Below are 25,720 nucleotides of genomic sequence, written 5' to 3' on the forward strand. Positions count from 1 at the left end.
ATTTTTTCCAAATTAGTTTTTTATCATTGAAACAATTTTCATTATTTTTCATTTAAATATTTTAATGACAATTTTATTTCTCAATCTATATTTTGCCCATATTAAATGTTCCTAATTATAGCTTCCTCTATTGTAAATTTACCTTCATAGCTATTATTTCTAACAAGCCAGTATTCACTAAGATTTTATTATTCCACACGTTTTAAAGATCCCTTTAATTATTCTCCATTTTACATTATTAAAATTAAAATTTTAATCTTTATTATTTATTGTCAATTATTTCTACACTATCACTATGACTCAGACAAAAAGCTAATGGTTCGTATTTACTTCTTAAGTAATCCACTAGAAAACTGTGAGTGGTTCTGTGAGACACAGACTAATATACAGCAACAATGGCAGTGCCAGCCAGCGACAGAGCGAGAGTCAGAGGCTGCAGTTTTGAACGTGCTGACTGCTTACTGACCAGGTCAAACTTCCTTGGAGCCCAAATGACCATAGAAACGTCCTCAGGATCATCTGGAATAGTTTAGATGGCCAGTTCCAAATGTCCTGCATCAGTATATGTATGTGTTCGGTGCATAGGTTAAGAAGAAGGCAAAATAAAGGCGGAAAGGGTACTGAGAGGAGGATCAATAGGATGTACTGATTAAGAGCATGGATTCTGGTATCAGATGTAAAGGTTCAAATCCCAGTGCCACCACTTAACTCACTGTGTAACCTGGGAAAGTTATTTCACTATGTTCTAATTTCTCCATTTGTTAAATGAGGAAAATGGTTGAGGTCATATGGTTGAGGATTAAATGAGTACAAAGCTTGGCACATCCTAAATTCTCAGCAAATGTCAGTGTATATCTGTGCAAATACGTGATTGTGCATTTGTCCCACATACTAGGCCTTGATAAATCAACAGTATGCATGTACTCTCTTCCATTTAACATACTGCAAGCAACAGGAGTTATTGCTCTAAAGCTGATTTTTAAACCCCACTGTTTATGTATAGTACATTTCCTTTTCCTATCATGTGTACTGTTGCCCCAAATTGATCTTCATACACCATGTGACCACCATATGGACAAAAGTGCAATTGTATAGTTAAAATCAATAGAAATACATTATGTGTTATGAGAAAACATCACCTAATGGGAAAGTGCAGGTTTTAGAGTTAGAGAGATGCAGGAACAAATACCATTTGTCGACTAAGGGCTTGTCCAAGTTACTGACCCTCTCTACCTATTTTCTCATTGTTAAAACAGTATTAAGACATACATTTCAGAAAATTGTGATGAGGATTAAGTAAATAAGAGTAGGATGCTCAGCACAGGGAATACCCTCAGTAAATGTCACAAATGTGCGTGCACATCACACACACACACGCTCCTTAAGTACTCCCATCTCTGTACAGTAGACCAAATATTTTGTCAAGTGATCTGTGCCACCATTTTCATATTTTATGGCACGTATTTCAATGACTTTTTGTGGCAGTTTTCAATCTAGAATACCGTACCCCTGGGTGTACCAAAGACATTCTAAAGAGTACAAACATGAATAATCTTAAGTAATCAATTTCTGTATCTTCAATTTCCATATATATATATATATATATATATTTTTTTTTTTTTTTTCCTAAAACTGACCTGTCTGAGGAGACACCTGTAGTCTGCCATGATTCTCCTTTCCTATCTTCCTTTCCACAGTTACCATTTGAAAGAAAGGCCTATTTCTTTACAAAAGGCATACTCTCACCCATCCTTTATCTTATCTTGGTACATTGCCCCAAAGTGTAAAAACCTCTAGGGTACCAAAATACAAAGATAATTCAACCCTTTAATCAAGGTTCCATAAACACCTCCAGCTTTCTCCCTAAGAAATAAATTTCCAAAACAAATCCACCTTTTAAATTTAATAATGTTTATCATACTTTTCAATATATTTATATTATTTTCATCAAGTATACTCTAATAATAGTCACAATAGTAACTCAAGCCAGAAGAAAAAAAAAGTGAATAGAGCTTTATGATCAAAGGAAATTAAGAAAACATATTACGTACATACATATTGCAGAAAAGTCTGGTTGGTGACCAATTAGAAATGCTCAAGCATAAGAATGCGATAAAATTATGTGGGGGAAATGGAATGGAAATCAAACTCAAAGAGGAAAAGGTATGTTGCAAAATTTCCCACTGTTAAAAAATTTTATTTTCAACGAATGATGACAAATATTAAATCACTACCATATTTACATTCCATTGGATAAATTTCAGTGATTTAACATTTTAACTTTGAAATAACGACAGTTACAATAATCCAGACATTACATCCTTTGCAACGATTTAAACTTATGATGAAACAAAAATTAGATAACAACTTAATAATTCTTTTAGAAGCTACACAAGAAAAACAAAAAAAGGTATCTCCTACAAAGTGACCCTCAAACACCATTTATATGTCCTTCCTGGGACTCAAGTCAAGCGCAGCAGTTTCAGTGGCAAGTAACGGAGACCACTAGTTTAAAGACCCTCTCTTCTCTTCCTCCCCGACTTCATTATGTCCTCTGGGTCCCGACGCCCCGTACCCCCTCAGGCGGCCCACTCCCAGCGCCCGGCGGTCCCTCCTTCTCCCAGCCTTCCCCGCTCCCGGTTCTCTGCTCTCCCCACCGCCCACCCCAGCTCTCCTGCGCATGCGCCCTTCGCCTCCTTCCCCCTCGCGGGTGCTGTGTCATGGCGGAGCGGAAGTCCTGGCCGCAACGGGGCGGGGGGCCCTTAAGATGGGGTGTGCTTGTTGCAGCTTTCTACTCTTCCTCCCCAGCACCTCTTTGATTTCCCACTGGAGGGGGGTCCCCTACCCTGCACTTTCCCGAACACTTCGTAGTCCACGGATTTGAGTGGCCTGGCGGTAGACATGGCGGCGGCGAGCCCTCTGCAGAGGAGCCGGAGCGGGGCTCGGGGCGCGGTGACTGCGGCGACCGCGAGAGGGAGGGGGCACATGGGGCCGCTCGTCGCACCCCGCGCCTGTCACCGGCCCGGGACGCGAGCACGCAGGGGTCACGCGTCGGAAGGCGGCAAATGAGACTGCGGGGACTGGTGGTGAGGGCAGCCCGGGACGCCTGCAAGGAAGAGGCCGCTAGGCCCCTGGCGCCCGAGGTGTCCTTTCCCTGCCCCTCCCTCGTGGCGGAGCCGGCCTCGCTGTCCGGGAGGGATGCCCGCTGCGCGTCCCTGCGAGTTCAAGAACCGCGGTGCTCCTTTCTCTGTGTTTGTAAATAAAAGCCAGAGGCTCGGCCCAGATGTCGGTAGTTTGGTACCCCAAAATGACTGCTTTTGAGATGAAAGACCCGCTAGCTCGGTGATTCAGATGTTTAGTTAGTACATTCTTACTAAACGTTTAGGTGACTGCCAGATCTATCGGGCGATTTTGAGCCGTTCTTAAAGTGGCATCTGCATGCTCTTTCTCTATTGAGTCAGAAAGGCTTTGGGCCTGAATCCATATTCTAAATGGATTGTGATCTATTCTGGGACAGGAAGCTTTGAAAATCGAAATGCTTTTACGCTAGTGGAAACAAAAAAGGAAAAAACCTTGTCTGCTGTTAACTCATACCGCTTTTTGTGGTCTTGATCGTTGTTCAGCAACGCCCCAGTTGCCTAGAAGGTTAACGCAGTTTATAATTTGGAAAATTTTACTTCCTGTTGTGACGTCTTAAAGCAAGCCACCACTCCAGAGAATCTGGAGACAGCTATTGATAATCTGCTGCCTGCTAGGATCCCACATCCTTCCACTTGTGAGAATTTCCCTTTCTTAACATATTTGTTGGCTTCAATATCTTTGCATATTTCTCTGCATCTGGCCACAAAGTTAAAATAATCCTCTGCAATCTGATTCAATGTTATGTGCCAATTCTATTAGCACCACATAGCATCTAAAACTTGCTTAGAATGTGGGTAAATCATTTTAAAGCAAAATATATTCTGGAAGTGCCAATCCAGGTAATTTTATGTAATGAAGATCCTGGTTTATTGGAGTCCTCACAACTTACATCTTCCTCTCATCTCCCTTCCGGTTCAGTCCTTGCAGACTCTAGAATCAACATAGGTCTTAGGTCATTCTTTTCAATGCTGTATCTTCAAAGTCTCTACACTGCATTCCAGATAAAACCATAGATCTTCAGCCTCCACTAACCTCTTATTACCTGCTTCTACCCATCGTACAGGTTATACGTAACCTACTGTCAAGACACTTTGGGTTATTCTGTTCTCTGAACACATCCTGACTTTAAAAAAAATCTTTGCTCTTGAATCTAATTTATCTGGAATACCTATTCCACTTCCCAAATCTTCCTCTATCCTGTTCAGTTGCCTGTGCAATTACTTACCAGATTTCATCCTAATTATTTAGTGTCTTCCCCACTAGTACTGTGCCTTCCAAGAAGTAAGATCTCAAACTGGGTCCTGTCCCTGCCTATCACTGATCGTGTCACTGACTGGGAAGTCTGACATTTTCCTTTTCTTAATCAATCTTTGACTTCTCTCCACATTTACCCAAGAGCACCCCTGCCAATTATTATGTAGCTTTATTGTAATTTTAGAAGTGCAATAGCAACAACTGACATTTGCTTAGCTAAAAAATTGACTGTCTGCCAACAGCTGAATATTAGCAAACAGAAATTTTTATGACCATTTCAGCATGGATTGCCAATAATATGTGATTCTAAGACTAAAAATTTTAAGCAAATGTTGCTAATGCTTAAGCTAGTTTTAAACAACAAAACATTTATGCATAATTACAGAAATTTTTAAAAATAGAAGAAAAAAATCCATAACCCTAACACAACTTTTATCATTTTTGTGTATTCTCATATTTTTTTTTCAGATCTTTATTGGAGTATAATTGTATACTCCAATATAGCAGTATAATTTACACTGTTGTGCCAGTTTCTGCTGTACAGTTTCTGCTGCAAACCAGCTGTATTTATACATGTATGCCCATATCCCTTCCCTCTGGAGCCTCTCTCCCACCCTCCCTATCCCACCCCTGTAGGTCATCACCAGTCATTGAGTTGATCTTCCTGTGTTATGCAGCAGCTTCCCACTAGCCATCTGTTTTACATTTGGTAGTGTATATATGTCAATGCTACTCTCTCACTTCATCCCAGCTTCCCTTCTCCCCAGTGGGGCCCCCCCACCCCGAGCCCCCCCCGATCCCGCACCATCCTCAAGTCCATTCTCTACATCTGCATCTTATATATATATGTTTTAAATAGTTAAAATCGTGGTATAAACTCAACTTTTATTCTTTCTTTTCCATGTTACAGTTTTTTCTAAAGAATATTTTAATAATTTCATGATATTCTATTAAGTAGGTATAACCATAAGTTTGCCTACTAAGTCCCTGTTGTTACATACTCAGGTTGCCTCTAATTTTTCACTACCATAAAAAATATTGTGAAGGAAATATTCCTGCATATACCTTCTTTCCCATATTTAAAAATTATTGAGGGTAGAATTTAGAATACCAAATCAAAGGGTACAAGTGTGTATTGTTCCTGATACACCTTACCAAATCATTTTTCAAAGGGCTGTACCAATTTAAACATATCGCTACCAACACTGTATAAGTATATGATTATTTGGCTTCTGATGCAAACAAATGTAAGCAAGCTCTTCATATACAATACATGATTAAATTAGGTAAAAATTTTTAATTTTGTAACCTGAGCAATAACTTTGAAATAACTAGGCTTTGTGTGTTACTGCTGGTTGAAATTAAAACCTAGTCATAGCATTCCCTTCCTTGAACCCCTTAAAATAATGTGTGTGATGTAGGATCATGTTTAAGGTAATACACAGAAAACGGAAATCCTGCCTATATAATATGAGTGTGAAAAATGACCAGGTCCCAGAACCTGTGAGACAGGGACAGACAGTACAGTCTCTGTGTCCAAATGACATTTGAACTGAGAAGGTATCACCTGTAAATCTCTGTAATTTTTCACGACAGTCAGTTGAGAGTGATTCTAGAGTGATTTCTCAGAAATTTGATGTTGAGGTATAAATGATGTCAGGGACAACGAAGATTATTTTATCCATCAACGTATTTCTACCCGTGAAATATTTTTGTAATTATGTTGAAAGAGCAGAACTCAATAGGATATAAAGTGTTAACTTCCACAATTGAAGAGGACTAAACAAAAAAAAATTCGATTCCCTTGTGGAAGGAACACTTTACAGGTAAAGAAATGGTTAGATAATTATTAACTAAACTGCATTCAAGATCATTAGACACCAGACTGTCAGTCAGCTGAAGAAGTAGCTGGTTTCCCAGAAGAGGCTTTAATCTCATTACAATTTATCAGAAATTGCTTAAGCATTTTATGAGGAATGCTTATTTCTTCCCAGAAGGAAATTCTGTCCCAGGTTTGAAACAATTTTTCTTTATCACAGTGCAATTTGATATTCAAAACTCAGGAGGATATTCCTTTCCCAGCTTGATACTGCTTAGGCTAGGGCAGGAAAAGGCAAGTTTGATTCCTCCCCTCACCTTACTTTTTCCTCTTCCTAGATGAGAATTGGAAGGTACTTTGGGGCTCTCCAGAATTGGTAGATATTAAAAGTGGATTAATTCTTTTGCAGGATCCTTTCTGGTGGAGGGACTCAAAGCTTTTCTCCACGAGGAATTCCTGACTTTTGCTCCCTTGATAGACAATGCCTTCACTTTAGTTGTTCACTCACACCCCTGTCCTAGCGTCTGTATTGAATGCTACACCTCCAACCTCTTTCCTCTGAGAGAGACTAGCCCTCAGGTAGAAGGCTGCGTGGGTGGGACTTCTTTCAAAATGACCACAAGACCAGATCCCTCCTTCCCATCACATCTAATTGTGAGGACTCATATCTCTCCTCTACCACTGATAGAAGTCACAGTTTGCTCTGACTTTGACCACCTCTGTTTGCTCCACTTGGTAGGCATTATTCAGGTATCTCCAGCAACAGCCTGTCCTCTTTACTTTCCGCAGGTCTGGGTCAAATACCAATCCCTTCTGGCTTCAAGGAATAAAAGCCAAGCTCTCAAAGTGGTTCTTTTAAAGACCCTCTCACTAGGCATGCAGTGAAGGGAAACACCCTGTTTATCTCTCCCATGGTGGGAGAGGGGCAAAAAGGGAAAAGCTACAGCTCCTCAAAAACTTTCCCCAAAGAAATCCTCTTGAGCCTGAGGAGAGTGTTGGGCTCAGGTTTTTAAAACCAGTTTTAAACACCCCTTTTGGACAACATAGGTAGTTTAGTACCTCAGATTGTAACATGGGTGTAACTGTTGCTTTGTTTTGAGTCTCAGGTCTCAGCTAAAACTCAGACAAAAGTCCTAGTTTGCAAATCAACAGAATTCATTATAAACTTTATTTGGGTCCTGATTTGAATTTATAAGTTCAAGACATTTGTGAAACCATTGGGGAAATTTGAACACAGGTTGACTATTAAACACTACAGAATTATCTTTAACTTTGTTGTGTGATTATTCATTGGGGGTGTATTTTTTTAAAAGGCCTTACCTGTTAGAGGTATGTACTGAAATATATGTGTGCTATGAAGTTATATTTGGGACTTGCTTTAAAACCCTCAGGGTTGGGATGGGACAATGTAGATAGAATAAGCTTAGTAAACTGGTGATAGTTATTGAAGCTGTGTCAGGGGTACATGGGGATTCATTATACTATTCTCTAAATTTGTGTATGTTTGACATTTTTATGTAAAGTTTTCAAATAAAATTTAAAATGTAAGGGTCCATTTCATTCTGCAAAATATGTGACCAATGATACTCAAACTGTCAAGGTCAAGAAAAACAAGGATGTCCTGAGAAACAACCAAGAGGAGCCTAAGGAGTCACGATGACCAAATGTAATGTATATTCTGGATGGGATTCTGGAACAGAAAAAGGACTAGGTAAAAACTGATGAAATCTAAATGAAGTATAAACTGTAATAGTTAATAGTAAGGTATCAACATTGGTTCATTAACTGTGACAAATGTACCATACCAATGTAAGTAAGACATTAATATTAGGGGAAACTGGATGTAGGGTATAAAGATGGGAACTCTCTGTACTAGCTTCATAATATTTTTATAATTTTAAAACTGTCCTGGGCTTCCCCGGTGGCACAGTGGTTAAGAATCTGCCTGTCAATGCAGGGGACATGGGTTCCATCCCTTGGCCGGGAAGATCCCACATGCCACAGAGCAACTAAGCCCGCAAGCCACAACTACTGAGCCCACGTGCTGCAACTGCTGAAACCCACACACCCTGGAGCCCTTGCTCTGCAACAAAAGAAGCCACCTCAATAAGAAGCCTGCACACCACAGCGAAGAGTAGCCCCTGCTTGCTGCAACCAGAGAAAGCCTGCACACAGCAACAAAGGCAACACAGTCAAAAATAAAATAAATAAATAATAAAATAAATCTTAAAAAAAAAAAAAACTGTCCTAAACTGTTTACTTTTCAAAAGTCCATTTTAATATCCTGTTATATATTTGCATAATAACATTTCAAAATAATTTCTCACTGTAGTGCATGAATAGCATTATTAATTTTAAAATATTTTTAAACTATTTCAGTATATGGGACATGACTTAAATTTTTAGTGAACTTGTAAGTCATGCTCACTCTAAAAGAGGATTAAACAGTTGATTTTCAAAGCATTAAAGCAGATCTTTATGGGGATATGTGTATAAAAACAGATGATTGAACTTGGTGTACCCCCCCCCCCCAAAAAAAAAAAGCAGATCTTAACCGGATAAAGAAGCACAAATCGATAATTAAATATAATCATACCTCAATTAATGAAAAGAATGTGTTACGGAAACATAGTTCATTTCCAGAAGAAGAAAATATATACAATGAATAACAACATATCTAGAAATGAGGAAACTATATGGGAAAATATCATTATGCTTAGCACTGTGTGCTTTAGAAAACATGAAATGTGCATCTAGAAGTAAGGGAAGGATAAAGTTAAGATTAGCTAAAGAGGGGACTAATGACAGATACTGCTGCTTGGACACATCCCCACAAAGGCAACAAATAGCAAAGCCAAGTTTTAAACAATGTGCCCAGGCTCTGCAGGCCCTTCCCCTCCTGATACCTCCCAAGCACAGACTTACAGACTTGAGCCATCTCAGGTTTGCTTTTCCTATGGAAGCAAGGAGCCTATCTGATTCCTCTGATCCTATTAGTGTACACACACACACACACACACACACACACACGCTTATTCCCTGAAAGGTATGAATTACATTTACTCTCAGACCTGGGCTAGTGTGACATCAAGGCTTCTCCAGTGTTTAAAACAACTCACCTATTTCATGATGCCTTTGTTGGATCATGGGATGGGTATACAACATCCATTCCAATCTCTTTCTAGCTTGCTTTCCTATTGTGTAGAGCTGGAAAGTTTAAAACTACATCCTTGCAATTAGGGGTCCTTCTGTGATAGAGGATCTACCATCAGAAACAGAAACACCATGCTAGATGTGGAGGGAGGACATGAGTGAGGCCGGGGCCCTTTGCTACTGGTTCCATGATAGGCACAATGGAGGAACTTAGTTTTTCTGTGGCATTAACTGAGGTCACCATGATTGCAAATTCTTGGCACTGACAGGCAGGATGCAGGACATCCATCTTACTAGCTAGTATCATGTACCGGGTACTGGAGTAGCAGCTTCTAGGATGTGGCAGTTTCCAGAACATGGCAACTTCCTGATGGTGACAGGAAAGATATAATTTTAAAGCCAGCAGCTTCCCAATTCAACACCTGGTTTCCTGATTGCAGAAGAATCATTAGCTTCCTTGGTGGCCCAGTTCTGCTTGAGATAGATCCTGAAACCTCAGCCTCAAAGTGGTTCCTAACCCTGGCTACATATTAGAATCACCAGGGGACCTTATTAATTCTACATATACACATGCCCTGAGGTTTTGATTCAATATGTCTGCAGTAGATTCCAGAATCTATATTATTAAAAAAACCCAGATGCTTGGGACAAAAAGCTAAGGTTGAGAACCACTGACCCAGCGATTCTTTGTTTCATAGTCCTCCCAACAACTCCATAAGCTATTTAATACCCAATGTTAAATCTATTTCTGTTTTTACTGTTTAGAAGGGTTTTTTTGTTTGTTTGTTTTTTGTTTTTTGTTTTAACTGAACCTTGACCAAATGAAATGTCTGAGGGCAAAATCCTCACAATAGAAGCAGGTCAAAGTTTAAGCAGAATGAAAGTTCAAATATGCCATCCCTCTACTGTCAATAAAGAAGCATTAAAATTTTCAGTGCTGGGAATTCCCTGGCAGTCCAGTTTTCACTGTCGTGGGCCCAGTTTAAATCCCTGGTTGGGGAACTAACATCCCACAAGCTGCAGCCAAAAAATAAAAATAAATAAAAGTAAATTTCAGTGCTTACAAACAGAAGAAATAAAGATTGTAAGAAAAAGCCAGAATGGTAATAAAACCTAGAATTTTGAAAAATAAATTGCTTTTGAAAGATTATAGCATTAAGGCTAGGTAATCTCTATTCTATAAATTAGTTACATCCTGCTTATTTATTTTGATTGTCTACTTGCTTTGTGGCTATATTGTTTTATTTTGAAAAAACAATCAGTGAAATAATAACATTAAAAAAAACCCTTCCAATGCCAATTGGCTGAATGAACTATAATTTCTGGTCTGTTGCTGCCACCTACCAATCATCTAAGGCAATGCAGGTTATGTGGATATGATCACTCTTCCAATCTTCCAGGAGTGATGTTAGTGCCACCTGAGTTCTCTCTCATTTCACTCTCACACTTCTAGAATCCTTTGAGGTGTGTGCTAAATCCTTAAATGACAAGCCTTTTATGTTTTGTTAGGGCTCTTCACTCAACAGATTACTTAAATAGGAAAGTATCTTGACCATGAATACTATCAGATATGGATGGTATAGGAAAAACAAAAGTTACAAGAAAATTTACCCAGTAAATGCTGGTTGAACTCCTACTAAGTGTTATGGTTTACAGTATACTCATCTACTGCATCCTTAAAATTAGCCTTGGGACTTCCCTGGTGGCACAGTGGTTAAGAATCTGCCTGCCAATGCAGGGGACACGGGTTCGATCCCTGCTCCAGGAAGATCCCACATGCCGCGGAGCAACTAAGCCCACATGCCACAATTACTGAGCCCATGTGCTGCAACTACTGAAGCCCGTGAACCTAGAGCTTGTGCTCTGCAACAAGAGAAGCCACTGCAGTGAGAAGCCCGTGTACCGTAATGAAGAGTAGCCCCCGCTTGCCACAACTAGAGAGAAAGCCCATGGGCAGCAACGAATACCCAACGCAGCCAATTAATTAATTAATTAACTTAAAAAATTAGCCTTGTTTAAAAATCATGCATTTCAGAGATATCTTGTTATATAAACAAGATGGTGATTGTTATGCAATATAAAAATTTTTCATCTAGAATGATTTGTTTTTCACTACCGTTTATAACATCTTGTCTAAAAACGGTTGATAGTGATAATGAGTGTAGTAAAGTGTCAATACTTCAGCACTTAAAACATATTTTGCTGATTGAACATGTGTGATTTCCTTTTGAGTCAGTGAATAGTATACTAGTTCACATCTGCAGTAGCATTTTACAATTATTAAGACCCTTTTAGATACCAACTCCAATTTGATGATTACAGTAATCCTGTGAATTATGTGGGCCACGTGCCATCTGTATTTTAGAGGCAAGGAAATAGTCTCAGAACATTGAAAGGACTTCCCAAGTTCACCAGGAAGAGACCCCATCTAGAATCTGACCTAATGAGGTAAAATTCAGAGTTGTTTTCACTATGCCACACTACCTTCAAGTAGTCTTTCATTCACTCATTTAATAAAACTCTCTCAAGTGCTTACTGTGTGCTATGTGTAGGTGCTGGGGAGAAGGTGGTCTCTAATTTAGAGACAGGGTGGGATAGGGCATAGAGAGATTGTCATAGAAGGTCTCTGAGGAAGTGATATCTGAAAAATGTATAAGGAATGAGCCAGGGAGGAAGTGGGAGAACTTAATCCAGGCAGAGGGGATAGGATGGAGAATGCCTGAGCTTCCCAAGTAGGAAGAATTGAAAGAAGGCCAACGTGACTGAAGAATTATTAGAAAGGTGGAAGTTAGCATTAAATAAGGCTGTCAGTCCAGGCAAGACGAAACCACATGTGCCAGGCTATGTAAGCCACGGTAAACAGGTTGGTCTCTGTTCCGAGTGGGAAGCCAGGGAAGTGTGCTCAGGCTCTGTGCCCCATGCTGCAGTCAGAAAATTTCCCAAAGTGGGAAACATCAGCTCACTCCAGTGCATTTCCATTCTCTCCCAAGATCTTGTTGCATAAAGTCCTGGATGCTTTAGTTCTTTCCAATTCTTCAAATATCTGGATATTTGGTTTGGTTTGGCTTTTATCCAGTCTTGGTCGTTGTCCTCAGCTGGTGTTTGGTCTTATACAAGCTCACCCGAAGGAAAAGTCTTCTTTCACTTTTGCTGAAGAAACAGGCATACTTCAGAGATAGTGTGGGTTCCAGACCACCACAGTAAGGTGAATATCGCAATAAACCAAGTCACATGGATTTTTTGGTTTCCTAGAGTATATAAAAATTATGTTTACACTAGGCTGCAGTCTATTAAGTTTGCAATAGCATTATGTCTAAAACAAGCAAATATACCTACTTTAATTTATTTAAATGTGGAGGGGAAGCAGCTAAGATGGTGGAGTAGGAAGACCTAGAGCTCACATCCTCTCATAGACACACCAGAAAGGAGCAACTATTGATGAGAAAGACCTGAGGAATAGCAGAAAAGATCTTCTATAGCTAAAAATCTAAAGGAGGAACCATAGGACAGGTAGAAGGGGTGAAGACGCAGTATAGTCAAGACCCATTCCACCAGGTAGGTGACCCACAAATGGGAGGATAATTACAATTACAGAATCTCTCCCCAAGAAGCAAGGGTCCAGTCCCCACAATGGGTTCCCCAGCTGAAGGGACCTGCACTAGGAAGGTGAGTTCCCAGAATGTTCGGTTTTAAAAGCCAGTGAGGCTTACTTTAAGACACCACTCTTAACGAGCACACACAAAATCCCACACACTCCAGGACCCAGGACAGAAGCAGTAATGCGAAAAGAACCTGGATCAGAGACACTTGCTGATCTTATAGAGCCTCACAGAGAGGCAGGAGGCAATTGGGACCCACTGTGGAGTCATAGACACTGGCAGCAGCCATTTGGGGGAGTTCATCCCACCACAAGGACACTGGTGCTGGGAAGCACCCTTTTGGAATCCTCCCTCTAGCTTACTAGTTCTGGGCCTCAGTCCCACCCACCAGCAGGCTGATGGTACTGATGAACCCAGTGACAGGGCTGCCTTGAGGTCCCTGAGCCTCCCGTTGCCCCTGGACCTGACCCCACCACCAGTGGGCTGGCACTAGCCCTGGTACCCACAGGAACCTGCACCAGCAGCTGGCACTAGCTTCAAGACTCCCAGCCCCACAGCCAGGCACTCCAGGCCCTGGCTCATCTCACCAATGGAGCAGGGCTCCATAGCAAGCTACCTCGTGAGCCAGCCCCACCACCACTGAGCTGGCACCAGGACCAGGACTCCCCTGGCCATGTAACCAGCATGCCAGGACCCAGCCCTGCTCACCAGCAGCTGGTAGCCTCTGCACAAGGCAGGGCTTGGCAACTGGCCGGACTGGGGGCCAGCCACACCTCCCAGTGCACCCACAGTAGTCAGCCCACCACACCAGAAGGACCCATGCAGCCCACATAGAGAGCACCTCTAGAGCACACAGCTCTGGTGACCAGAGGATAGTGTGTTGCTGGGCCTGATAGACTATTTCCTCCATAATGATTCTTCTCTAAGATCAGGAAACCTAACCAAACTACCAAGCACACAAAAATAAAAGCAGCAAACTTGGCAAAATGAGGTGACAGAGGAATTTGTTCCAAATGAAGGAACAAGGTACGCCCCCCCCGAAAAAAAAAAAAAAAAAGAAAAACAACTAAGTGAATTGGAGATGAGCAATCTACCCAATAAAGAACTCAAGGTAATGATAGCATAAAAATGTTCAAAGAACTCGGAAGAAGAATGAATGAACAGAGTGAGATGTTTAACAAAAAGTTAGAAAATATAAAGAGCCAAACAGAGATGAAAAATATTATAACTGTCATACAGAGTGAAGTAAGCCAGAAAGAGAAAAACAAATACTGCATGCTAACACATATATATGGAACCTAAAAAAATGGTACTGATGAACCCAGTGACAGGGCAAGAATAAAGATACAGATGTAGGCAATGGACTTGAGGACACAGGGGTGGAGGTGGGGGGCGAAGGGGAAGCTGGGGCGAAGGGGAAGCTGGGACAAAGTGAGAGAGTAGCACTGACATATATACACTACCAAATGTAAAATAGATAGCTAGTGGGAAAATGTTGCATAACACAGAGAGATCAATGCGATGACTGGTGATGACTTAGAGGGCTGGGATAGGGAGGATGGGAAGGAGTCGAGGGAGGATGGGAAGGAGTCGAGGGAGGGAGGGGATATATGTATAAATACAGCTGATTCAGTTTGTTGTACAGCAAAAACTGGCACAATATTATAAAGCAAGTATACTCCAATAAAGAGCTTAGAAAAAAAAAAAAAACTAGAAGGACTCAACAGTAGATTAGGTGATACAGAAGAACATAGTGAACTGGAAGACAGAATAGAGGAAATCGCTCAAGCTGAACAGAAAAAAGAATTAAAAAAAAAAATAAGGTCAGTTTAAGAGACCTTTGAGACAACATCAAGCACACTAACATTTACATAACAGAGAAAAGAGAGAGAAAGGGGCAGAGAACATTTTTGAAGACATAATAGCTGAAAACCTTCCCTAACCTGAGAAAGGAAACAGACATCTAGGTGCAGAAAGCAAGAGAGTCTGAAACAGGATCAACACATAGAAGACCACATCAAGTTACAATGTACTTAAGAAGGCAAAAATTAAAGAAGAATATTAAAAGCAGCAAGGGAAAAGTAAAAGGCTATATACAAAGGAACTCCCATAAGGCTATCACCTGACTTGTCAGCAGAAACTCTGCAAGCCAGAAGAGAGTGACATGAAATATTTAAAGTGATGAAAGGGATAAAACCTACAACCAAGATTATGCTACCTGGCAAGGCTTTCATTGAGATTTGAAGATGAGATCAAAAGTTTTACAGACAAGCAAAAGTCAGAAGAGTTTAGCACCACAAAACCAGATTTACAAGAAACGTTAAAGGGACTTCTTTATGCAAAAAAGAAAAAGCCACAACTAGAAATATGAAAATTACAAAAGGTAAAATCTCACTGGTAAAGGCAAATATACAATAAAGGTAGTAGATTAACCACTTAATAAAGCTAGTAGGAAGGTTGAAAGACAAAAGTAGAAAAATTATCAAATCCACAATACGTAGTTAAAGGATACACAAAACAAAAGGATGTAAAATATGATGTTAAAAACAGTACAGTGGTGTGGGTGGGGGGATAGTAAACATTCAGGGTTGTTAAAATGCATTCGAATTTGAGAGATTCGCAACTTAATCACATGTGTATATAGATTGCTATATTAAACCTCATGGTGACCACAAACCCAAAATGATAGATATATACACAAAAAAGAGAGAGGAATCCAAACATAACACTAAAGATAGTCATAAAATTACAAGGGAAGAGAGTAAAAGAAGAAGAAAGGAATAAATACTTATCAAATATTACTTTAAGTGTAAATGGACTCCTCAAAAAATTAAAAATAGAACTACCATACAATCCAGCCATTCCACTCCTGAGTGTTTATTCAAAGAGAATGAAAACACTGATTCAAAAAGATATATGCACCCCTGTGTTCATTGCAGCATTATTTACAACAACCAAGATATGGAAGCAACCTAAGTGCCCTGATATAAATATACAATGGAATATTACTCAGCCATAAGAAAGAATGAAATCTTGACTTTTGCGACAACATGGATGGACCTAGAGGGTATTATGCTAAGTGAAAATGTCAGACAAAGACAAATACTTTATGATTTCACTTACATGTAGAATCTAAAAAACAAAGCAAATGTACAAACATAACTAAACGAAAAGAGAATCATAGGTACGTAGAAGAAACAGGTGGTTTGCTTGGGTCAGGGAAGGAAAGAAATAGGTAAGGGAGATTATGAGCTACAAACTTTCAGTTACAAAATAAATGAATCACAGGTATGAAATGTACAGTGTGCGAAATATATTCAATAATTAAATAATATCATTGTGTAGTAACAGATGGTAACTAGACTTACCATGGTGATCATTTTGAAACATACAGAATTTGAAATGTACAGAAATATTGAATCTGTATCCTGTGTGCCAGGAGCTAGCATAGTGCTGTAGGTCAATTATACTTTGAAAGCAAACAAACAAACAAACTCATAGAAAAAGAAATCAGATCTGTGATTATGAGAAGTGAGGAGGTGAGGAATTGGATGAAAGTAGTTAAAATGTAAAAACTTCCAGTTATAGGATAAATAAGTACTAGGGATGTAATGTACAATATGATAAATATAATTAACACTGCTACACATTATATATGAAAATTACTAAGAGAGTAAATAGTAGGAGTTCTTATCACAAGGAAAAAATATTTTTTTCTGTGTCTTTCATGTTGCATCTACATGAGATAATGGATGTTCCCTAAACTTATTGTGGTAATCATTTCATTGTGCAAGTCATAAGTCAAATCATTATGCTGTACACCTTAAACTTATACAGTGTGGCATGTCAATTGTATCTCAATAAAACTGGAAGAAAAAATAATACTGCTGTTGGAAAAATGGCACCAATAGATTTGCTCAACACTTAGGTGCCACAAAACTTCAATTTGTAGAAACAGTATTTGCAAAGTGCAATAAGGTGAAGTGCAATCAAACAATGCCTGCATTTCATTGTCTTCAGTTACCCCAACTCTCTCATCTCCTTTATTGTCCTCTCTTCTCTCAACTGATGACCTTGCCTAATCCCTCAAGGAGAAAATAAAATCCACAAAACCCACTGCTAATGTGCAGCAGATATGGCAGAGTAGAGCTCTCAGCAGTCCCACAGATCCAGGGAAACAAAAACCAGACATCAGGAAAACAAACAGAGCCAGCACTTGAGAAGTGAGCCCTATATTTGATGTGGTCTTTGCCCTTAAGACATTTACCAGGTCTCAAGCTGTGCAATGGGGAGAAGGCAAGAAACCAAGCAGAAATCATCTGCTAAAAAATGAGCAGAGCTTTTAGTGATTTCATTGTACTGGGTAGAGAAAAATTACAGTTAGGGTCCACAAGGAAGAGGGCCTTGATAAAGTCTCCAGCCTTCTGTGGATACTCCTCAAGACACTCTAGGAATAAGGGCAAGTAAAAAATAGACTAACTCTGGGACTTCCCTGGTGGCGCAGTGGTTAAGAATATGCCTGCCAATGCAGGGCACACAGGTTCGATCCCTGGTCCAGGAAGATCCCACTTGCTGAGGAGCAGCTAAGCCCGTGTGCCACAACTATTGAGCCTGCAGTCTAGAGCACATGAGCCACAAATACTGTGCCTGAGTGCCACAACTACTGAAGCCTGTGCACCTAGAGCCCATGTGCCACAACTACTGAGCCCATGCACTGCAACTACTGAAGCCTGCGCACCTAGAGCCTGTGCTCTGCAACAAGCGAAGCCATCACACCGAGAAGCCTGCACACCGCAACAGAGTAGCCCTCACTCACCACAACTAGAGAAAGCCCACACGCAGCAATGAAGACCCAATGCAGCCAAAAAAAAAAAAGAGAGAGAGAGAGAATATTTAAGAAAAAATCATCATCTGCAAAAAAAAGAAAGAAAAAGAAATAGACCAACTCTCACAAAGCCTGTAATAGCCTAAAATGATCTCAATTCCCAAGAGCCCCACTATGATCTGGCCCCACTCTGCTGACAGAAAGAAGGTTAAATCCTTTTAGGGGAAGATAACATCAACCTTTATATTTATATAAACTAGAATTAAAAATAATACCAGGCATGCCAGCCTTGATGAAAATTTGATTAACCATTAAGTTAAGAAAAAAAAATTTTATTTGAGCCAAACTGGGGATTTTAACCCAGAGGACACACTCTCAGAAGCTCTGAGAACTCTTCCACTTATTAGAAGTTGAAGGCACAGTCATATACACTTTTGGGACAAAGGATCAAACATCAAAATGACATACTGACATTTTACATAAAGTTAACCAAAGATATATAGGCCAGGTAACAAAGAGAGCAGCAAGCCACCATGACCCCTATAGCCTTGGGAAAGAATGCTAATCTTTTAAGAACTTACATTGCTAGTGTCAGAAGAAAGGGGGGAAAATTATCTTTATGGTCGAGCAGGCACTCCCATCTTTGAGGTCTGGTTAATGTATAATTCAGATGCACATTGCACATTAGGGAGGGAGGGAGGAGGCCCAAACAGAGAGAGAGAGAATTTTATGTTTGAATTTTTTTGTCCTGCCTTAAAATATAAATTTTATTTCATCACCAGGAAATAGAACCAAAAGACAGAAAGGCAAGAGAAAAACAGACAATAGAAACAGACCCATAAGTAATCCAGATATGGCAGTTACCAGACATGGATATTTTTTTTAAGTGGGAGCATGAGTTTATGAGAAAAGTATTGTGGGATTACCAGCTATATGAAATGTTTATCTGAGGTTGGAAAATCATGAATGTATGTTAATGCGCATCTGCTTAGTGGTGTGATTTTCCCCCCAATAATGCCATCCCACCCCTTGGACTTTCAATGTGCCTTAGCTCACTTCTAACAGAATCTCTAGCCCTGTGTTTAAGAATTATTTATTCCAGAACTTTCAAAAGCCTTACTGCTTGGGCTCACAACAGGCACAAAGTGCTTCAAATAATGATTCTCAGGAGATGGTGAACAAAGGCCAAAGCAGGACAATTCTGAGGTGTGTGTTTTACATGGTTTCCCAGAGTTTCCCGATGGAAACTACTTGGGTAGCTGGCTTAATAGTACATCCTCTACTGGATGTGTTCCCCCCTTTATGACTTCTCCGCTTCTCAACTAGTGTAATCTATACTTCCCAAATAAACTCTTTTAACCCAAATCCTTGTCTCAATGTCTGCTTCTGAGGGAATCAAAACTTAAGCTCTCACATACACAGGTGTTGGCACAGAGAACTATGTCTGGAGCTGGAGTTTTGCCAGTTAAGTACAACAGAGAGAGGGAGGGGCAGTGGAGCATTATTATAAATTTAATACAAACTTGGAGAAAAGAAGAGAAAAGAAAAAAAAGTATAAAATCTCCACTGGATATGTCCAATTTCCATATGAATTTCCCCCATTTATAAAATGCCCTCTCTTCACCCCCATTGCCAATTCAGATCATCTCAACACCTGCAAGATAACTGAATTTTTAAAAATCATATTAAAAAAAATCTAAATAGTGGAAAAAGAAATTCTTCCAGAAACAACTAGATAATATGCCAAGAACTGTGTGGTTTCGGAAGGGAATGCTTGATCTATTATGACTCAGCTTGGTGTGTTACATTGTGTACACAAATATTTTCTAATACCTGACTTTAAAAGCTCACATTTTATGCAATGCCCTAGCAGCCCTTTTAATCCAGCTGCACATTATAACTACTTGGGGAACATTTTTTACCACCTTCACAGATTTTAATAATTAATGTGGGGTTGGGCCAGACTTCAGCATTTTCTTAAAAACCCCTCAGGCAGTTCTAATGTTTAGCCAGTGTTATGAACCACAGATCTAAGGGATTGTGATAAATGATGTTTATGTAACGCTTTCTCCTTTTCAAAGTGATTTTCATAGAGTGAAGCATACTCAAACTAAAATAAGCCCAAAATAGTGGCCTGCACAGGAAACTGAACTATTTATCTGGTTTGCCACTCAGGCCCCAGAATCTAACCACTTCAGAAATCTCTCTATGACAATACATAGAAAAGTTCTATACAAAGACGACGAAAGAACTTACGGAGCATGACTAAGCTCACCTTTTGCGGTATCTACATTTCACTATGCATTCACTTCAAAATAAAGATATGTGATAAACTACCAAAGGTACATAGTGGGGGAATCTGATAACAATTTCTAGTTCTTCCTCACGAAGGAACTTATGAAAACTCTTGGTCATTGTGATCAAAGGAATAGTTTCTCACCCAGTCCTGATTCTGTTCTCCAAGACTGCCGATCTTTATCCATGCATCAAGCTACGTTTGTCCCACAGCAGACTACATGCAGATGCATCTTGTATCAGAATCCTAATTCTGTTTGCAGAGAGTTCTTAATCTGTATGTTTGGAACTGTTCAAAGTTCATTTTAAGTGCCAAGTCTTTACCAACAATAGGGGCTGTCCCCACAGTTACACTCAGGAAAAAAACTGGCTTCTTGCTTTCTTGTTCAACCTGGGGCTGGCTTTGGTCTGTTCAGCTTAGCCCTGTAGCCCTGTAGCTCTCTCTGTAACCTGCACGCTCTGGCATCTGTGTTCTCTGTAGCTGAAAGCATTTCCTCCGCCTGCTGCATGCCCTGCCTGGTTAGGGAAAGGGCAGAGAGTTTATTCTGCTCTATTTAGCAAAGGAGTAACTTCAAGCTGTAAATGGACCACTCGTGGTACTTCCTATGGGATACCATTAAATATCCTCTGGCAGCATAGACTCAGGACATTGTTCTCTAATATTTCATATCCACTCTCTTGAGGTCTATACTTTGAAATAAGTTAATATTATTTGATAGTCATACCATGTTATAAGTAAGGGAAGAAAAGTTATTGCTCATTTTACAGATGAGGAAATTGGGTCACAGGAGCTAAATCAGAGTAAGTCACAGAACTATTTAGTGCTAGAATTAGGATGAATAAAAAGCATCATAACCATTGCATGAAACCATATGCAATTTTAAATTGTTTTCTTGTGTAAAAAAGGTACATAACAGAATTAAGAAACAAATGATGAACTGCAAAAAATATTCACAGTATGTATAACTGAAAAGGCTTACATCAATATATTAGGAAATCCTGCAAATCAAGAAGGTAAAAGTGCTGCCCTCACAGCAAAACGGGCAGGAGACTCATAAAAGAACAAATACAAATGGCCAACAAATACATCAACTAACATTTATTAGTGAATACAAGTTTAAAACAATGATTTGGTAGATATTTTTCATTTTTTACCTATGCATTATTCCTTTTCCCCTTTTTTTGATATGAAATATCTTTCTCCCAAATCCCAACCCTGTGGTTCTGGGAGAGCTGATGACACTTGTAACAGACATCTGTTCTTTTTGTTGGTATATCATCCACCCTCTCTTTTTCTCTTTTACAAACCCTCCTCCTCCACATGTGTTCTTGTGGTTTTGTTGTTTGAGCTAATACCTTTCTTCTTTATGCCTGGGTGGCACATGACCCAGTTCTAACTGACTGAATTATCTCATCTCACCTGCCACCATGATTGGCTCAGGCCAACCAAAGTCTTTCTTAGAACCTTTGCTTCATACATCAACAATGAGGTACAGTCCGCCCTCAGTAACTGAGTTCATCACCCAGGGATTCAATCAACTGCACTCAAAAATATTTGGGGAGGGGCTTCCTAGGTGGCACAGTGGTTGAGAATCCACCTGCCCATGCAGGGGACACAGGTTTGATCCCTGCTCCAGGAAGATCCCACATGCCACGGAGCAACTAAGCCCGTGCGCCATAACTATTCAGCCTACGCTTTAGAGCCCATGAGCCACAACTATTGAGCCCATGTGCTGCAACTACTGAAGCCCATGTGCCTAGAGCCTGTGCTCCACAACAGGAGAAGTCACAGCAATGAGGAGCCTGCACACCACAACGAAGAGTAGCCCCCACTCACTGCAACTAAAAAGAAAGCCCGCACACAGCAACAAAGACCCAACCCAGCCAATAAAATAAATAAATAAATAAATTTATTAAAAAAATTATTTGGGGAAAAAAATTCCAGGATTGTTCCAAGAAGCAAAACTTGAATTTCCTGCATGCAGGCAACTATTTACATAGCATTTACATTGTAATAGGTATTGTAAGTAATCTAGAGATGATTTAGAGTACACAGGAGGATGTACGTAGGTTATATGTCAATACTACACAATTTTATATAAGGAACTTGAGCACCCTCAATTTTGCTGTCTGCAGGGGGTCCTGGAACCAATCCTCCTTGGATACCAAGGGACAACTGTACCCTCTTTGAGACTCATGAGACTTCTGAGTCATTTAAGCCTGGAGCTGCCAGGAACCATTTTGTCAATAGGCAAAGAGAGTTTGCTGAGAATGACGCCAACAAAGAGAGTGGGACGAAAGATAAACAGCAAGTCCTGATGGCATTGTCTTATCCCCTGGATCTAGTCATTCCTGAAAGCAGCACTCTTTCCTAGACTTTTCAGTTACATGAGCCAACATATTCACGTGTTTTGCTTTAATCAACTTAAGTTTGGTTTCTATCAAGGAGATCAAATAAGCTCTGATTATTGTAAAATTAAATCAAAGAGAACAAAGAATTCTCTTTCCTCTAGACGTCCTGGGCTGAAATGATGTAATCCCAGAGCTGCCTGCAACCATATGCCCCTTCTTAGAAAAAGCCTGTGTGCAATATAAAAGCAATGAGGATGGCACATTCTCTGATATAAACTGAGTTCCTCAATCAAGTCAACCCTGAGGCCAACATCCTGATGAATGAGGCAATAAATCTCATATTTTGCTTAAGTCAGCTTGTATTAATTCTCTGTCATTGTAGCCAAGAGTCCTAACACAATGATATCTTACTTGTATTTGTCCTAAGAAAATGATATCAATTTCCCTAAAATTGAAAATAATACTCAATATTATTGATAATGTGCCAAAATAGGGATTCTCACACACTGCTAGTGTTTGAATACAAACATTTTGCGAGTAATTTGACTATAGACCTGAAAAGCCTTAAAAATTACACATATTTGGAGGAGGGAGAAAGGGACGAATAGGTAGAAACAGATATTTTTAGGGCAGTGGAACTATTCTGTATGATGCTGTAATGGTGAAAACATGACATTATACATTTGTCAACACCTGTAGACCTGTACAATACAAAGAGTGAACCCTGATATAAACTAGGGACTTTAGTTAATAATAATGTATCAATATTTATTAATCTATTATAACCACAAAGGTACCACACCAACATAAGATATTAATAATAGGTGAAGCTGTGTGGGTGCAGAGGTGTATATGGGAGCTCTCTATACTTTCTCAACTTTTCTGTTGACCTAAAACTGCTCTGAGAAATAAAGCCTATTAATTAATTAATTAATTAATTAAGAAGGGAGGGATGGAGGGAGGAAGGAAGGAAGACACATGGTTTTTCCAGCAGTTCTGCAATTATATATTTCTCAAAAGGAAAAAAAAAATGGTCAAGGATGCAAAGAATATAAATAAAACAAGTGTCATGACAAAGTTGTTTGTTATAGTAAAAAATTGGAATGGGAATCTACTCAAGTATTCATCTGTTTTCCAAAAATGTTAAATAAATGATGATTCCTACACAGTCTTAGAGACTGGTGATGTTGATTGGGGCTTCTTACCTAGGGTCCAGGGATGAGCATCAGGGGTTCAGATGCTGGCTCTTCTTTGGATGCCCTGTGGGGTCCTCTGACCACATAGCTCCCTGACATGGTGAGCACTACAGGCACAAATCAGTGGGATTCTGGAACCCCCTTGCCCTGGCGGGTCACCGTCTTTGGGAAATTCCTTTCAAGAAGGCTTAAGTCCAAATATCTTGCGCTCCTTAAAAACCTTCAAGAGCCTCCTAAGATCTACAAAGTCTAAACTTCTTGGCATGGTATTCAAGGCCTTCTCTTATGTGGTTTGAGTTGATTGTTCCAGGCTCATTTCTCACTCAAAGGGGACTATTTTTTAGTACTAAATACTTTCCTCTATCACTGTTCAAAAACATAGTCCCTTATGAATAGTGTGATGATGGAATGGTCAATTCAAACCACAGATTTGAAAATCATTCTTGGCAGGGACCAAATATAAAGCAAGTTAAAGCGTGTCATGATTTTGCACAATTGATGAAGTGTTAAAAGTTTTAATACAACACTAGAGACATTCTCCTTTGACTGGAACAGAGGTTCTAACACTGACCCCATAAAGAAGAAATCAAAGGATATTTTTTGGTTCTACAGTGAACTAAATCTGAAAAGCCACAATAAGGCAAATGCTCATACATTATTTTTTACAATTTTAGAATAAACTCACAGACAAATCACAGAATACTAAATTGTTATTACAGAAAAGAATATGTTACTCACTTGGAAAACTTAAAACTAAATTTGCAGCTGACAGAGTGCAGGAAGTAAAAAAGGAGAAGAGAAGATGAAGAGGAACATCCAAACACAACCATCCCCAGCGAGAGATGCTCTCTTGGTTGAAGGAACAGCAGATACAGGTGCAAGGATATTGTCTGAAATCTAAGAGGTGACTGGTGGAGGAAGCAGAGATTATTGACAAAATTACTCTGAGAGGAGGGAGACAGCGGAGGAGGGAGGCAGGGCAAGCGAGCAAAATTCATACTCATCGAGACAGCTACATCGACAAACAACACCTTTAGAGATATCAAGGTAATCACAAAAAGAACTTAAAACAGAAGCTGCTAAAAGTAGTTACCTCTGGAGAACAAGTTAAAAGGACACCACGTGAGGAAGCAATCAGTCAGGTCCAGAATATGGGACATTCTACGAGAGGACTGACCTAGGTACCCTCATAAATCAATGTCAGGGGGGAACAGAGAGACAAAACAATCCAGTTCAATGTGGAGACTTCATTTGGGATCCCTATTAGAACAGTTTTGAAACAATCAGAAAAAAATGATTATCAGCTGGATATAAAATAAGAAACTGTTAATTTTATTAGGTATAATAATGGCACATATGTTAGATTTTAAAATATTTTTTGTAGTTAGAAGCATAGTGAAGTATTTCTAGGAAAAGAACATGGTATCTGGGATTTGCTTTTAAAATACTTTAGTGCCAATCCCTCCCACCCTTAAAACATAGGGGGATAGAGAAACAAGCCTGGCCAAAGGTTGTTAATTGTAAAAGCTGGGTTTATGGGGCTCACTGTTTCTTTCTTTCCGCTTTTATGTATGTTTAAAAATTTTAAAAATAATAGACTGTTTTGTTTCTGGTTCTGTTTTTTTTTTTTAAAAAAAAACAACAGGTGCCTCTGAGGTGTGGGATGGAGCTTGGGGAACAGCGGTGCTGGCAAGATTGTTTCATATTTTTCATTTATTCAATGAATATTTATTTAGTCCCTACAATGTGTGAGGCACTGTTTAGGCACTTTGGTGTATGAACAGAACAGATCAAAATTTCTCTCTTAGCGGGGCTCACATTCCAGTCAGGGGAAAGAGACAATAAAACATAGACATAATAAATAAATTTTGATATATTAGAAGTGGATTAGTGCTATGAGGAAAGAATAAAGCAGGGTAAGAAAGATCAGCAGTGGGGCCAGGATTGCAGTTTTAAATAACAGGGTCAGGAAGGTCTCAATGAAAAATGTAACATTTGAACAAATGTGAAAAAGGTGAAGGAGATTATAAACCCTTCTGAATTGTGGCTGTTTAATTATAGCCCTGGATTACTTTGATAAAACGAA

At 39.5% G+C, this 25,720-nt stretch overlaps 1 protein-coding gene across 2 annotated transcripts in view; it reads right to left on the reverse strand.

Moving 5' to 3' along the window:
- The window catches only part of ACYP2 (acylphosphatase 2), a 312,902-nt gene that overhangs the window by 165,916 nt on the left and 121,266 nt on the right, over nucleotides 1-25,720 (reverse strand). The window contains exon 1 of one of the 2 annotated variants that reach the window (XM_057742351.1): nucleotides 2,846-3,096. The exons of the other annotated variant lie outside the window; for it this stretch is intronic. Within the exon in view, the coding sequence (XP_057598334.1) occupies nucleotides 2,846-2,987 (142 nt within the window). The 5' untranslated portion in view covers nucleotides 2,988-3,096. Of the gene's footprint in view, nucleotides 1-2,845; nucleotides 3,097-25,720 lie in introns of those variants that run through there. 2 annotated transcript variants of the gene reach the window in all.

The sequence above is a fragment of the Hippopotamus amphibius genome, chromosome 7, assembly GCF_030028045.1.
Source record: "Hippopotamus amphibius kiboko isolate mHipAmp2 chromosome 7, mHipAmp2.hap2, whole genome shotgun sequence".
Lineage (NCBI taxonomy): Eukaryota > Metazoa > Chordata > Mammalia > Artiodactyla > Hippopotamidae > Hippopotamus > Hippopotamus amphibius.